General features: G+C 39.7%; 1 protein-coding gene across 2 annotated transcripts in view; it reads left to right on the top strand.

Annotated features, from left to right (window-relative positions):
• Positions 1-15,362, top strand: part of LOC122549564 (bone morphogenetic protein 2) — a 41,686-nt gene extending 26,324 nt beyond the window's left edge. For both annotated transcript variants that reach the window (XM_043689407.1, XM_043689414.1), the window contains one exon: positions 14,389-15,362. In XM_043689407.1, coding sequence (XP_043545342.1) covers positions 14,389-15,212 — 824 coding nt within the window. In that variant the 3' untranslated portion in view covers positions 15,213-15,362. The remainder of the gene's footprint in view (positions 1-14,388) is intronic.
• The last annotated feature ends 1,101 nt before the right edge of the window (positions 15,363-16,463 follow it).

The raw sequence follows: 16,463 nt of genomic DNA, 5'->3' as shown, positions 1-16,463 counted from the left end.
AAGAATCCATCTTGGAGGCACTCCACAAAGTCTTTTTCTTGAGGTCCAATACCATCCTGATTCTCCCAGTCTACCTGCATGTTGAAATCCCCCATACCAACTGTAGTAACATCTTTGCAACAGGCCAATTTCAGCTCCTTATTCAACTTACACCCGACATCCATACTACTACTTTTCAGAAAATTGTGAGACATCCCTCCCCCTCAGATTTCCATCCCCTCATCTGCTCCATGAAACTCTTCACTTCTATCTTGAATTATTATATCACACCATCATCCTTTCCTTCGTGACACAGACAATTGAATCCCATTTTCAGAAATGAACAGCTCACATTCCCCAGCACTGTGCAGATTGTCCCTGAATAGCTAAACCTAAATGTCCAAGACTGGCTGTGGTGCATCCCCCTGGACTAATGTGGGAGAACATCCTTGATTGAGCATGACGCAGCCATCGGAGGATGTCTCCAAAGAATTCTCACTGACCTATCTGAAATTCCTGGAGTGCTTATACTCGATCTGAAGAGTTTGCCACAATGCAATCATCAGTCTGCAAGGACACTGAACATTGGATTGATGTCAAACCAAGCACCTGATCAACTGTGGTCAGTTCCTTGGATGGAGATTGGATGTGCCTCTTGTCAGAAGGTGGCGGTACTCCCTGACTCACTGTAGCCTCCCTTTACTCCACTAAATCTGGTCCCTTTTGACTTTCAGACATTGCCATTAACTTGAAGCATGTAGTGTGTTTGCTGTGTTCGCAACTGGCACAGGCTGCAAGTGTGACCTTTACATAGCCCAGTATTGTCCAGTGGGCAAGTCAACTCCTTACCTCTGTGCTCTGAACATGAGGAAAACCTCTCCGTCTTGCTAAATAATATTGCAAGACTGTGAAGCTGATAGCCTGTATATAAGTTATAGCTGGACAAAATATGAGCTGAAAGACAGTGCATGCCACAAAGAAGGCAGAATTGGAAGCTGCATTGAAATGAGGTGAGATTTGCTATTAATGAGATGAAAATGCATAATAAGGTAATAGTTGTTGATTAGAGAAATTCAGAACTCACTGTTGAAAGCTTAAGGAGAAAAAACACATTTTTTTCCTACATAATTAGGAAGCTCACCATCGCCCATCCTACTCATCACCTGGAAAAATCCTGCCCAGTATTCTTTTCGAAATGGGCAAAGCTGCATTTATTGCCTTCACTGCTTGCCCTGTGAAGGTCCTGCTCACCCTACTTGAACAATCATAGTGCTTTCGGCACAGACTGACTGGGCATTCATTTTGTTACAGTAAAATAATAATGAAATAGGAGAACATCTGTGTGAGAGGCCTTTGTTTATCGGTAAACAGATGAGTTTTCAGGCCAAAGTGGTCATGTTTTAGAAGTGACCTGTATAAAGAAAGGGGAGTGGTCAGCTCTCTAGCTGAGCTGGGCAGTTTTTGTTCAGTCTTGAACTGATTGGATGTTCAACAGGGAGCTGTGTGGAAACTCTGTCTCTCTTTTCTGCCCTTCAACTTCAACATGTAAGCATGTGTTCCGTTTATACTGGGTTTTAAAGGAAGTTTGCTTATTGGGACTGTTGTGTATATTCTGAACTGCGTGATTAAATCTAGTTGGATAGATTGAGTTCTGTAGGGGTTCTTTATTCTGGTCTTTGTGTTTCATTGTTTAATTTTGTGAATACATTTTTGTCTATTTTAAAATCTAATAGTCAACCTCACTAACGTAATCCGGGTAATTTTCACTGTACACTTACCGAAACAAATTGCAAAGTTATGGTCTGAGCTGTCTGCCAGCTTGAGAATGTTTTGAGTGGTCTGGCCTAGTCCATAATAGGTACTAACAACCTATTATTACAGGATCACAATACTTTTGGGAAATGAGATCTATTTGAGAATAGGAAAAGAATATGAATTGTTTTATAACTTCAAAATTCATTGGATTCCCAATGATTCCTATTGTCAGCCTGAGTATTTGTCCAGTAGTCTCTGATTATTATGAATACCACTCAGCTATATTTCTACAATCATTGGTACTGAGGCCTATTTTCCTGAGATGAGTAGTATAAATTAATAACCAGCCATGTTTGAAGTGCTGACTTCTAAGCAATTGCTTAGAATGATCATCAAATGCATTTGCACTTTTTCAGAACAATATATCATTTGAGTCATGCTCAGTATCATGGCAAGCAAAATAATATCCATATGATTCACAAAATGGTGATAAATCATGCAGGAGATGCCTTACTTAGATTTGTTTTAAATTGATGGTGTAAGTACTATATAATAGCTTCTCTTGCCATAATGTTTTCCTTCTCCCTTAATTCTTGAAAGCCTTAATACTTTGCCTCTTCAAAGCAACTTTTCATTGTGAATTACAGACATAAGTTATGAAACTGATAGGAAATGGAATTAGTGCTTATGTACACATTTTTTTTAACTATTATTGCATGATACCTAAGTGCTTTTATATCTGTGGATAAAATAATTTCCAGAACAGCTTTATAGTGATACTATGGATTGTTAGCCAGGTAATTGAATTCCTGACTGAAGTTCACACTGAGGCCTCCTCTCCAGGTTGTATAACAGGAACATCCAAAAAGGGAGGTGGAAGAGAGAATGGGGAAGAGGAATTTTTGATGAATGTATAACAGTCAAGAAAATAACTAATGCTATATACGTTGATGATGCTGTGGGCTATTGCTATTAAGTGTAAAAGGGGTAAGTAAATTGGGATTTAAAAAGAAACAAATAAATTATATCACTGTTTCCAGCATCAGAAGCATCTGGTTCTAGTATATCCATCTAACACTAGTATCTCCTCTTTGTAGCCACCACTTGGGTGTCTATGATGGCATGGCAGTAATATAATTGAACTGTCAATCCAGAGAACCCACCTTGGGAAACAAGTTCAAATCCCATTCACGGCAGCAGGTTGCATTGGCATTTGAGTTTAGTTGTTATCATGAAAACCATTAAATTCCGATTAATAAATTTGGAATATAAAACTAGTTTCAGTAATGCAGACAATGACATCTATTGTGACTGTTATAAAAATGCAGCTGATTCAATAATGCTTTAGGGCGAAAAATTGCCATTCTTACCTGGTCTGGCCTACCTGTGACTTCAGACCCACAGCATGATTTCCTCTTAACTATTGTTGGAAATGGCTGAGAAAGCTGTTTCATTCAAAGGCAATTAGAGATTGGCAATAAATGCTGGCATTGCTAATGATATCTACATTTCATGAAAGAATATTTAAAAACATTCTGTTTTTTTTAAAAAATCCATGTCCTGCTGACTGGTACAGTACATAGAATAGGATTATCAATAATTGAAATTGCAAGTTAAAAATTTGACCAAAAGGTTATGAAGAGTAAAGTAACTATGAGCAAACTTTAAGACTTTAGATTATCTTATAGCTAATTTTATTGTTTATTTGGGCCATTTTAATTGAATTATCTTGAGAAACTTTTTTTTCCACTTCCATTTGTAAACAAAAGCTCATATTAAAACAAATAATGGAAGTTTAGTCCCCTCACTAGACCAAGTCTATTTTGGATTAGTGGTACTGGAAGAGCACAGCAGTTCAGGCAGCATCCGAGGAGCAGCAAAATCGACGTTTCGGGCAAAAGCCCAATTCCACAATTAGATTCAACGCAGATGATAAAGTGCAAGGTTTGAGAAGGTTTGTAGCTCAGGTTGAGGTTTAGCGTGTAGGTTTGCTCGCTGAGTTGTAGGCTTGATATCCATGGATATCAAACCTACAGCTCAGCGAGCAAACCTACACCCTAGATGATAAAGTCACAATTTATTATTATTTGCAGGAAGCTCTGAAACATGATCTAGAACCACAAATTATTATACAATAATCATAATTACAAAATGCACTTTAATGGTTTCCATGCTAACAATTAACTTGTCAATTGGTTTAATGGTAGGAGACAAAGGGTGATGGTGGAGGATTGTTTTCGACTGGAGGCTTGTGATCAGTGATGTTCCAGAGGGATCAGTACTGGGTTCACTTTTGTTTGTCATTCATATAAATAACTTGGATGAGAATACAGGAGGCATGGTTAGTAAGTTTGCAGAAACCACAAAATTGGTGGTGTCGTGGCCAATGAAAAAAGTTATCTAAGATTACAAAGAGATCTTGATTAATTAGGTCAATGAGTTGAGGAGTAGTTGACAGAGTTTAATTAGGATAAATGTGAAGTATTGGATTTTGGTAATATCAACAAGGGCGGAACGTATACAGATAATAGGAGGACCCTGGGTAGTATAGTAGAACAGAGAGACATACGGGTTCAGGTACATAATTCTTTGAAATTTGTGTCATGGGTTGACAGTGTGGTTAAAAGGCATTTTGCCCCTTTGCTTTCATAGTTCAGACCTTTGAACATAGGAGTTGGGATGTCATGTTGAGGTTGTGCAGGATGTTGGTGAGGCCTTTTATGGAGTACTGTGTGCAGTTCTGGTCACCCTGGCATTGGAAAGATATTACTAAATTGGAGAGGGTTCAGAAAAGATTTACCAAGATATTGCCAGGAATGGAGGGTTTAAGATATACAAATAGACTCGAAAGGCTGGGATGTTTTTCACTGGAGCGTAGGAGGTTTAGGGGTGACCTTATCAAGTTTTGTAAAATCTTAAGGGGCATAGATAAGGTGAATGACAAAGGTCTTTTCTCTAGGGTGGGCGAGTTCAAAACTGGGGGCAGTTTTTCAGGTGAGAGAAGAAACATTTAAAAAGGACACGAGGGGCAACGTTTTTACACAGAGTGATTTGTGTTTGGAATGAACTGCCAGAGAAAGTGGTGGATGTAGATGGAGTTATAATGTTTAAAATACGTCTGGATAAGTTTGTTAATAGGACAGGTTTGGAGGAACATGGGCCAAGTGCAGGCAGGAGGGACTACTTTAGTTTGGGAACATGGTTAGTGGACTGGTTAGGTTGAAGTGTCTGTTCCTGTCCTGTTTGACTCTTTGAATCTACAACCAAACTCAAATTTCAATGCCTTTTGATGATGACAGGTTTATTTTGTTTTATTGGTTTAGCTCAAAAGAATTGGAATGTTAAATTGACAGAGTAAAACTCAAGTTGTTTAGAACTGTCATCTGACACCATGTGATTAGATAACATTTAGATAAAAATTAATCACTCCTGGTAATTCAACGAACGATAGATCTAAATTATTTATGAAGCTGTCTACTTCGGCATTGTGCGCAGTTGTGTGGGTGCAAATGCAGACGTGTGTTTCCAGTTTTTGGTCAGTCTATTCGATGACAGTGACTGTCCAGCATGTTTTGTTTCCAAGCTCCAAGTTGCATATAAATTTACAGACTGATAGTAATTATTGCTGTGGTTTCCTGGATCTTCCAACTAACTTAAAATTTAATACAAGCAATTGTTGTAATTGTTACTTGTTTTGTGCTTGGAACAAGCTTCGGTGCAACCAGGCAGAATTGTTTTTACTGCAGCCAGTCAGCAGTTCTCTCACCTTGCGCACTCACAAATTGCAATGCTCCGTGTAGCACTGGCATTGCCAATAAACAGTCTTATCAGTTTTGATGCCAGTTACAATTGCTGTTTCTTTTTCCTTGAAGCACACACAATTTGATAAATGACAAAACAAGTAACCAGGCAATTACTTACATTTTTTTTTAATGTAAGGGTACTATTTTAGCTTTATTGAGATCTGAGATTTGAATTTTTCTGTATCAGTGCTTGAAGGCTTCCACTTTTTGCCCTGACCTCAGTAGATTTTCTTGAGTTAGGGCTCTTTAAGTTTTGACAGAAGTTCCCAATTTAATCTCTGAGAGCAAGAGGGAGTTTACCATTATCAACTTCAAAACTTCAAGCAATACTACAGCAGAGCTACTGCAGCCCATAAAGAGGAGGGGCTGAGCTGAGAAGAAAAACAGAAAGATGACAATTGAAGATGTCTCAGATGGCACAATAAAGCAAGGAAGTGAACTCTGTATTCACTCCTTCCATCCCCAGCATATTGACAACAATAGTTATGTAGGATGCATCATAGCAATTCATCAAATTCACTTTGACAGTATCTCACTTTCTTGTACCTTCTACTTTTGAGAAAGATGAAAATGGTTCTTAGGGGACTTAACAGGGTAGATGCAGAAGGGAGAGTCCAGGATCAGAGGGCATAATCTCAGAATAAAGACTTGCCCATTTAAGATGGAGACATGGAGAATTTCTTTTTATCTTAGAGAGTTGTGAATCGGTGGAATTATTTACCACAGAACACTGTAGAGTTTGTGTTATTAAGTATATTCAAAGCTGAAATATATATTTAATCAGTAATCAAAAGTTATGGGAAAAAGTAGGAAAGTGTAGTTGATTATCAAATTATTAGATCAGTCGTGATCTCATTGAATTTGGAGAAGACTCAGTAGGCTGAATGGCCTACTTCTGTTCCTGCGTCTTATAGTCTTAAGTCAAGGAGACACCATTGTTTCCAATTTATTTTCAATTCAAGTGTCATTGCGCCGAAGCTGTGTCAATATTACTGAGCCAGTATTCAGAAATTCCTCATAATTCTGGAAGGAGCATCATAGATTGGACTGCAGTGGTTCCAGGAATGGGCAATGACCATCGTTCCTATGCTACCTACAAAGTATCTGATGACACAACGGCAGAAAACGCTTAAAGGCACTCTGCTCCTTGGGCTTATGTTTGATGCCAGACATGTGAAAAGTGGCCCTAAGTGAAAGCAGCAAAATTTAAAATGCACCACTGCCTCAAGAAATGCTGAAATGTAAACTCATTTCCAATCTATCCATCAGCTTGCTCAGCACCCTCAGTGAGCCTCCTATGGAGTTGGGGATTTCTATATTTGGGACACTGGCACCCAAGGTGCAGAGCCTTTCCATCTGTATGGAACTTCAGACCATGGTCATTTATCTGAACTTACAGCCAGTAGCTTCTGCGATGAGTGAATTTAAGATAGTAGCATTGGTGTGAGGAAACATTAGGCATGAATGGCCTGCAACCAGGATAGAAGGAAAGAATGGCTTGTGTGGATGCTTCATGGATGATCCCTTATGAATGCTAGGACAAGCAAAAGCACCTGCATGACAGAATGTAGGTTTACTATTATATACAATATAATTTTTAATGGATAAAATTGGTGTAGAATAGTTATCTTGTAATGACCTTTATTCAGGATTGTGACCAAGTGAGGGCTGTTAACAGAAGAATGGGTCAGGTGTGAATTTCTTATGCTGTGCTGATTTGGGATTGTGTTCACAGGAACTAAGATTAAATGATACACTCATGGACATCCCCCTTGGGAGGATGGATTTGCTGGCTACCTCCTTCTCCTCTTCCCCACCTTTTTCCTTCTGAAATGTATCTTGAGCTGGTAATGACAATGGTGCAGGTGTCATATTGTGCAGGATGCAACAGGTCTGTGTAAATTGAGATACTTGCTGCTAAGTACAGGGTGGTTCTGTTAGAGTGACCCAGACAGCATCTTAATCACCTGCTTTATCAAGTTTCTCACAGCAGTCAGTCTTTCATTTCAAGCTGACCACTTATGGTTGGGTTGTAGCTGAAAATCTGGGTGTGGAATGGATAGGTTTTGTTACTGTTGAATTGTCTGTGCTTTTGTTTCATAAGCACACATCTAAATCCTTCAATTCTCTGTAAATTATTTTGAGACGTCCTGGCTGCAATTCCTGAAGGCCAACTAGGAATTGGAACTCCAGTAGGGTTGGGCTTTGAATATTGCGGTGCCGGTGTGTTTGTATTGGATTTGGATAGTCTTGAATTTCCAATGGTGCAGTGGTCACATTCACACTCACTTCAGTTGAAGACCTCACCTTGTACGGAGGCTGAAAGTCTGCTTCCAGGATGTGACACAGTTTTGTGACTTCGGTACTTCAGTTCACTAAGGACTTTCAGTTCCACGATGAAGCACCAAATGCACTGTTTCTGATTTAGGTGCAAGCAGGAAAAGTGTTCACTGAAAAATGCTCACTAGGTAAATAAGCCTTTTACTAACACCCCTTCTTTCCCTGATCCTCCTTCTTTGTTTCCGCTCCATCGCCCTGTGATGTTGCAACCCAAGGAGGATTATTATAGGCTTCATGGCTGGAAATAATTGCTAACAAAAGATGCCTTGCAATAACAATTAATGCCTTCTCCATGTGCAGCATTATTTTATCAACTGTGGACTTCACCAACCTTCATGAACTTCTGAAAATGTCCAAAACTTTCAAAAACTTAGCAAAAGCCAGTAGAAAATACAAAATAGCAAACCTGAAAGTAGGATGATGACTTCTTTAAATAGAACTGTTGATTGTGTGGTAAGAGCGGAGGTTAACTGGAAATCGAAAGATTTAAAAAGGACATGAGAGGCAACGTTTTTACACAGAGAGTGGTTCGTATGTAGAATGAACTGCCAGAGGAAGTGGTGGATGCAGATATAGTTACAACATGTAAAAGACATTTGGATAAGTACATAAATATGAGAGGTTTGGAGGGATACGGGTCAAGGATGTGGTGCTGGAAAAGCACAGCAGGTCAGGCAGCATCCGAGGAGCAGGAGAATCGAAAAGAGCCCTTCATCAGGAATCAATGTTTTGCCCGAAATGTCAATTCTCCTCCTCAGATGCTGCCTGACCCGCTGTGCTTTTCCAGCACCATACAGTTGACTCTAATCTCCAGCATCTGCAGTCCTCACTTTCGCCTTGGAGGGATATGGGCCAAATACAGGCAAGTGGGACTAGTTTAGTTTGGGAACATATTCGGCGTGGACTAGTTGGACTGAAAGGTCTGTTTCGATGGCATAAGACTCTATGACTCTATAAGACAACCCATTCATTCCAGGTGTCAATCAATCTCTTCAGAATGGCAATGCATTTATGTCCTTCCTTAAAGAAGGAGACCAAGACTGCATACAGTATTGGACATGGTTTTGCCAAAGCTCAGTATAACTGAAGCCTAACATCATTACTTTTATGTTCAATTCAATTTGTAGTAAAGCACATCATTCCATTAGCCTTTGATATTAAGTGCTGCACCTGCAAAGTGACCTTTGTGATCTATGCAGCAGAACATCTAACTGTGTTTGCACCTTAGAATTCTGCTGTCATTCTCCATTTAAATAATACATTGTTTCTTATTCTTCCTGCCAGCATGAATAACTTCATATTTCTCACATTGTACACTATCTGCCAAATTCTTGCCCATTTACTCAACCTATCTATGTCTGTTCACAATGTCTTTGTCTTCTTCACATTAAACATTCCTACCTATCTTCATATCATCTGTGAATTTAGCTGTGATTCTCCACTCCCCTCATTGCCATTGATGTAAATTGTAAAATGTTGAGACCCCAGATACTTGTTGGACTCACATGTCACTTCGAGTTAATCACACTCACTGTTTTCTACCAGCCATACAAACTTCTAGCCATGCTAATAGGTTATCCTGACACCAAAATTCCAAGTATAGTACATCAACAGTCGAGAGTGTAGTGCTGGAAAAGCACAGCAAGTCAGGCAGCAGGTGAATCAATGTTTCGGGCATAAGCTTGTGTTTGAAAGTTTCAAGCTTATGCTTAAAACGTCGCTTCTCCTGTTCCTCAGATGCTGTCTTACCTGCTGTGCTTTTCTAGCACCATATTCTCGACGTTGATCTGCAGTCCTCCCTTTCTCATAGTACGTCAACAGACTCCCCTTTATCCATTGAACTCCATTGAACCGGTTAAGCATGATTTCCTTTGGCAAAACAATGCTGGCACTTCCTAATTATTTCCAGTTTTCTAAGTGTGTACTTTTATTGATCGATTCTAACATCTTCCCCTATGATAGACACCATGCTATCTGGCCTATACTTTTCTGTTATCTGTCTGTCTGTCTCTCTCTCTCTCTCTCTTGAATACAGGGGTTATATTTGTTACTTTTCTGGCCAGTGGAATCTTTTAGCAACCCCCTTATGAGCAACCTCTTTAAAAACTTTTGGATGAAATCCACCTGGACCCGGAGACTTGTCAACCCGCAGTTCCATCAGTTTCCTTAGTACTTACTCCTCCCATGAATATAATTTGATAACTTGCTGTCTCACCTCCACCTCGAGATTTACAGCAATTACTGGAATGCTTTTTGTTCCCTTGATAGTGAAGGTAGAAGCAGAATACTTATTCATATCATCTGCCATTTCATTTTTATCAACTATTAACACCTCATTTTCACTCTCCAGAAGACCAATGATCACTTTATTTAGTATTTTCTTATTTAAATATATGTACAAATTTGTCATCTGCTTTTTTTCATTCCTGCCTAGCTTCCTGGCATACACTAACAACCTCCACCTGATTTAGCTTTTAGTCATTCTCTGGCAGTCGTTATACTCTGACAGATCACCAGCTTGACACTAATCTTTGTGCAGTTATGTATCTTTTCCTTAACTGTTTTTTATTCGTTCATGGGATGTTGGAATTGCTGGCGTAATTGCCCTGAAGAAAGTGGTGGAGAGGTGTCTTCTTGAACTACAGAATCTAGGGCCTGCAGTGCCATTATGAAGGAAGATCCATGGTTTTGACACAGCGAAGCTGAAGGAACGGCTATATATTTCCAAGTCAGGATAGTGAAGGGAATTCACAAATGGTGGGGTTCCCATACATCTAATACCTTTGTTTTCTAGGTGGTAGCGGTCATGGATTTGGAAGGCACAATCTAAGAGGCTTTGATGAATTTCTGTACTGCATACTTTAGATAGTACACACTGCTGCTACTGAGCATCAGTGGTAGAGGAGTGAATGTTTGTGGATGTGGTACCAATCAAACACTTTGAACTGGATGGTGCCAAGCTTCTTGAGTGCTGTTGGATTTCATGCTTTCCCTAACATCTTTAGCTAAGGTGGTAGGTCCTTCACTACTTTTCTTTACAGTAGGAATAAACTTATTTTGATTATTCTGAAAATTTTCTTTAAATGTCTACCATTGTGTCTCTTTTGATTTTTCCCCCAACCCCGTATGCCAGTTTAATTCAACTAGGTCAGCTTTCATACACACATAATTGCCCTTGTTTTGGTTTAAAAACTAGTCTTAACCCCAGTCTTCACTTTTTCAAACTGATGCAAACTTTAGTTATATTGTGGATCAATGGTGCTGGAAGAGCACAGCAGTTCAGGCAGCATCCGAGGAGCTTCAGCAAAATCGACGTTTCGGGCAAAAGCCTTTACCTTTCGTTATATTGTGACCATTGCTCCCTTAACTCTAAGGTCGTTTAAAATCTTGTGGCATTACACAATGCTAGATCTAATATAATCTGTGCTGTGGTTGGTTCCAAAACATGCTGTTCTCAGAAACAATTTTGAAACCATTCTATGAAATCTTCATCCATGCAACTACTGTTGATTTTTACATTTTATAAGCAGGTTAAAGTCATCAATAATTTTTTCCCTGAATCACAAGCACCCAAAGTTTCTTCTCATATACCTTGTTTCACATCATGGTGTACATAACTATTAGGGCACCTATACTCCACTAAGATAGTTAGAAATGTTTACTGTGAAGAAGATATAAGTGGCACCAGATATAGACCTAGTGAAAGCATTTACTATTGAAATACATGTGTTTTCAAAGTGTTAAGCTCAAATTATTTAAAAACGTAACAGATGCCAAGTGTGACCCTTAATATTATATCAAATATTCCAGCAAATAGGTCACAGTTATTTGTCTCTATAACTTTATACTTGTATATTGTCATGTTCATTAAAGAATCACGTTTTTAGTGATATATAATTTACTAGCTTTTACAAACTCCTTCATGCACAAGGTTGGGAATTATTTTTGAGAAATGTTGGAAATCTCATGAGTAGAATAGTGATATAACCATCCTAGGCTAGAGAGTCCAAAAACATCTCAATGTTATATTGAGCTATATAGGCCAGGGGAGACATCCTTGGTCTGTGATGAAACAGTTGATCTTAACTGAGTCAGCAATACCATCATTAGCCCTTGATTATTATCTGATAACTCTGTTGATAATTGTATGTTTGGGAATGTCAGACGCAATTGTGATATTCCAACTTCCACTGTTTAGTCACACACAAAGATGGCTGCTTCAGTGAGGTGCAGAAGAGAGACAATATAATATTTAAGGAACATGTCCCATTAAGAAATGCGTCTACCATTTGTTAACCAATCAGGACCCATCTCTCATATAATCAACATTGTTGTTCACTTAAGACTTGATATACTTGTAGTTCTAGGAGAAATTGAGGAATGCAGATGCTGGTGACTGCAGATGCACCACGAATCCCTTGTCAGGAGAGACCATTCCTTCTGCGACTCCCTTGTCAGATTCACACCCACCCCAGCAGCCCTCACCCCGCTCCTGGCACCTTCCCCTGCCACCGCAGGAAGTGCAAAGCCTGCGTCCACACCTCCTCCCTCACCTCTGTCCAAGGCCCCAAAGGATCCTTCCACATCTGACAGAAATTTACCTGTACCTCCACAAATGTCATCTACTGTATCCGTTGCACCTGATGCGGTCTCCTCTACATTGGGATGACAGGACATCAACTTGCGGATCATTTCAGAGAACAACTCTGGGATCCCGCACCAACAAACCCCACCGCCCTGTGGCTGAACACTTTAACTCCTCTTCCTACTCGACCAAGGACATGTAGGTCCTGGGCCGCCTCCATCGCCAAACCCTAACCACCTGATGCCTGGAGGAAGATCGCCTCATCTTCCGCCTTGAGACCCTGCAACCACACGGGATTAATGTGGATTTCACCAGTTTTATCATTTCCCCTCCCCTCCCCTTATCCCAGTCCCAAGCCTCGACTCGGCACTGCTCTCATGCCCTGTCCTTCGTCTTTCCCGTCTATTCGCTACACCTTCCTTTCCGACCTATCACCTCCTCCCCCACCTTCATCTACCTATTGCATTCCCAGCTACCTTCCCCCAGCCCCACCCCCTCCCATTTATCTCCCAGCCCACAAGCCTCACTCCTGATGAAGGGCTTATGCCCGAAATGTCGATTCTCCTGCAACTGACTCTTGTAATTCTGCCTGGATGAATGCAAGACAAAAAACTTCAACATTGTGTCTTCTGTTTATATTCTATATTTTATGTGATATCTTTTTTTTATATTTACTATACTTTAAAACTTGACAGCATCGAACTCATGGCCATAATTTGTTTCCTTTTTGGTAATGCTTCACAAGATAAGTTCTTGGACAGATTCTCATATGAATTGGTGAGATGATCTTGCTGAAAAATACCATTACTTTTATGCAACCATCTGACTCGTTATCAAAGTGATCTAGCAATTTGAAATCAATTATTAAACTATATAGAAATAAACATGGTGATAAGACATTGGCGATCCAACAATCTGAAAGAGGGGGGTTACAGCTGTGATTCCTCAACTTGTCTTTCTTTCGGTTCGAAAAAGGAAATGATGCAGTGCCTTCCATGAATAAGTACATACAACTATTGAAATTCTTTGAAATGTAGTGACTGTTAAAGGGTGGGAAGTATAACAACAGCAAGGTCCCATAATCCACAGTATGATAATGACCTTTTTTTTAGTGATGATGGCCTAGGATTAATATTGATTAGGATGCTGGGCATAACTCTTCTGCTTTTCAATGAAATCATGTCCATGAGACCTTTCAGAGCCTCCTGAAATGGCAACTGAAGTCTTCTTTTCATAACCGATTCGAAAGACAGCATCTCCAACCTATAGCACTCTCTCTATTGCACAAGGATGTCAACCTAGAACGTTTTGTACTCAGGTCTCCAAAATGGACATAAACTTTAAACCTTTGACTCGCAAGTGAGATTGTTTTGAATTGAGCCACAGTTAGAAACATAGGATGAGGTGTAGGCCATTCAGCCCATTGGGTCTACCCCATCAGTCAATATGCTTATGGCTGACAACTGACCAAAGTAGCATCAGGCAAAGCCACAGAAAGAGTAAAGCAAACTTTGAAAGGCAGATACTTCAAGAGAAGGATATCTCTGATGCTTCTACAAATAGTGCTTGGAATATTTTACATGCACCTTAGAGTCTCAATTTAATATCTCATCTGGAAGTCAGCATTTCCAACAATGCAGCGTGCACTTTAATGTACTAGAATGTTAATCTTGATTTTTATATTCAAACCCAAGGATGTAACTTGTACATGGAATTTTATGATTCAGAGACAAGAGTGCTCCAGCTGAGCCCCAGCTGATATTTGTTTGAAAATCCTGGGGGATTGGAGACTGATATCCAACCCAATTTTTTTTTCTAGGAGAAAGATTCACAGCACTGAAACTATAGGAAGTCTGTTAGGAGAATATAAGGAAAATTCACCATATTCTATTGAATAATTGTACATTTCTCTTATGTTTGTAACAGGGACATTTTTGGAAACCAGTGGTAGAACAACAAATTACCTGACCAGCAATAAACAGCGACTATACTTCAATATTACCATGACCAGAAACTGGCTTGTTTCTCCTGAAATAAAGATTTTGAGAGGTGAACTTAAGCTCTACAAACGCTTACAACAGAATACAAATTTACATCAGCAAAAGAGAGACGCAAACTTACAGCTTGTGAAAATATACCAGTTGCTCAAGCCAGCAGTTGAAAGGAAAGAATTCCAGCGCCATTTCCTTGGCAGTACAGTCATTACGTCAAATGATGAGAAGGCTGTAATGTTTGACATTCGAAAAACAGTTGAATACTGGATAAACTACCCACAGGAAAATTATGGTCTGGAACTTGAGTTGATTCCTTGGTTTGCCAGTCACAAACACACTCCTGAAGACAAAGTGACCATTGAAGCAGAGCTGGAAATAGAAATGCAAAAGGTTTTTAAAGAGGTCCGCACACGCCGTGAAAGCCATACAGAGGACTGCCAGAGAAATCAAATACAATGTTGTAGGCGACCATTACATGTTTCTTTCGACGAGATTGGATGGTCAGACTGGATTAGGGCCCCTCTAAGTTACAATGCCTTTTACTGTGAGGGTACTTGTCCTCAAAAGTACAAACTTGCCACAATGCATACACTAATCAAATCAAAGATGAATCATCTTTCTAATGGAGCTATTCCTGCACCTTGTTGCGTTCCTGCATCCTATGAACCACTAACTCTCCTGCATTTTAACAGTAACAGCAAATTAACACTTACAGCATTTGATGACATGATTGTGTCCAGATGCCATTGCTCATAATTTTATTAACCAATTTATAATTTAGCTATTTATTGCAAATAAAGTATTTATTGATATTTATGTGCTATTCCATCTACAGTAAAAATAATAGTTCATTCAATCTTCTGTTATTTCATCATTGTACACTAGATGTCAAATTAAAGTTAATATACTGCCCATATGTCTTTCTGTGCCTTTTTGATATTCCAAAAAGCAAAGTTATTCTTGAAAACTTAAATGTGCAGCTAACACACGATTCAGAAAGAAAAGGGAGCAGCCTATTAAAATAGGAATGTACATACAGTGGGTATTCAAATAAAAGTTTCAGAATTAAATGACTGAAGTAAACTTTGTGGGCGGCACGGTGGCACAGTGGTTAGCACTGCTGCCTCACAGCGCTAGACACCCGGGTTCAATTCCCGACTCAGGCGACTGACTGTGTGGAGTTTGCACGTTCTCCCCGTGTCTGCGTGGGTTTCCTCCGGGTGCTCCGGTTTCCTCCCACAGTCCAAAGATGTGCAGGGCCAGGTGAATTGGCCATGCTAAATTGCCCGTAGTGTTAGGTAAGGGGTAAATGTAGGAGTATGGGTGGGTTGCGCTTTGGCGGGTCGGTGTGGACTTGTTGGGCCGAAGGGCCTGTTTCCACACTGTAAGAAATCTAATCTAATCTAATCTAATCTTTACTCATTCAGAGCATGTGGGAGCTGGCTCAACATCTGTTACTTGTTCCCAATTGTCCTTGTGATGGTGGTATTGAACTACCTGCATGAACCTCTGCAGTCCATAGGGAATAGATGCACCCATAGACCTATTTGGAAGAGAATTCCAGGATTTTGATCCAGCAAACTGGACAGATCCAGTCCCAAAGTCTCAGGGTCAATTTATTTTGGGGCTTCTTACACTCCAACAACTTAACAGAAACCTCATCCATGGCACAAATGGGGTTTCTAATGAATTTCAGCGGTAGTTATGACAATGAAGTTAGAGATGCACCAAGGGAATTTAACCCTGTCCAATGTCAATGGCACATTTTTAATACTTTTGCACACTTTCTGAGATGACGCCTATGAAACCAAAGAATGGTATTGACAAATGGGTAGCCATTTATTACGTTGAGCTGGATGTATAACATTCTGTTGGTGCTTTACATTGTTAATGAAGTGCATAACCTGCTGTTTGATCTGGATAAATCAAGTTCAATATCAAATTGAGTTATAGTACCCAATCAAATACATCTGATTGCACATTACTCAGGAGGGTAAATGTAGGAAA

The sequence above is a fragment of the Chiloscyllium plagiosum genome, chromosome 1 (genome assembly GCF_004010195.1).
Source record: "Chiloscyllium plagiosum isolate BGI_BamShark_2017 chromosome 1, ASM401019v2, whole genome shotgun sequence".
Classification (NCBI taxonomy): Eukaryota; Metazoa; Chordata; class Chondrichthyes; order Orectolobiformes; family Hemiscylliidae; genus Chiloscyllium; species Chiloscyllium plagiosum.
This window is presented reverse-complemented; position numbering and strand designations above follow the sequence as displayed.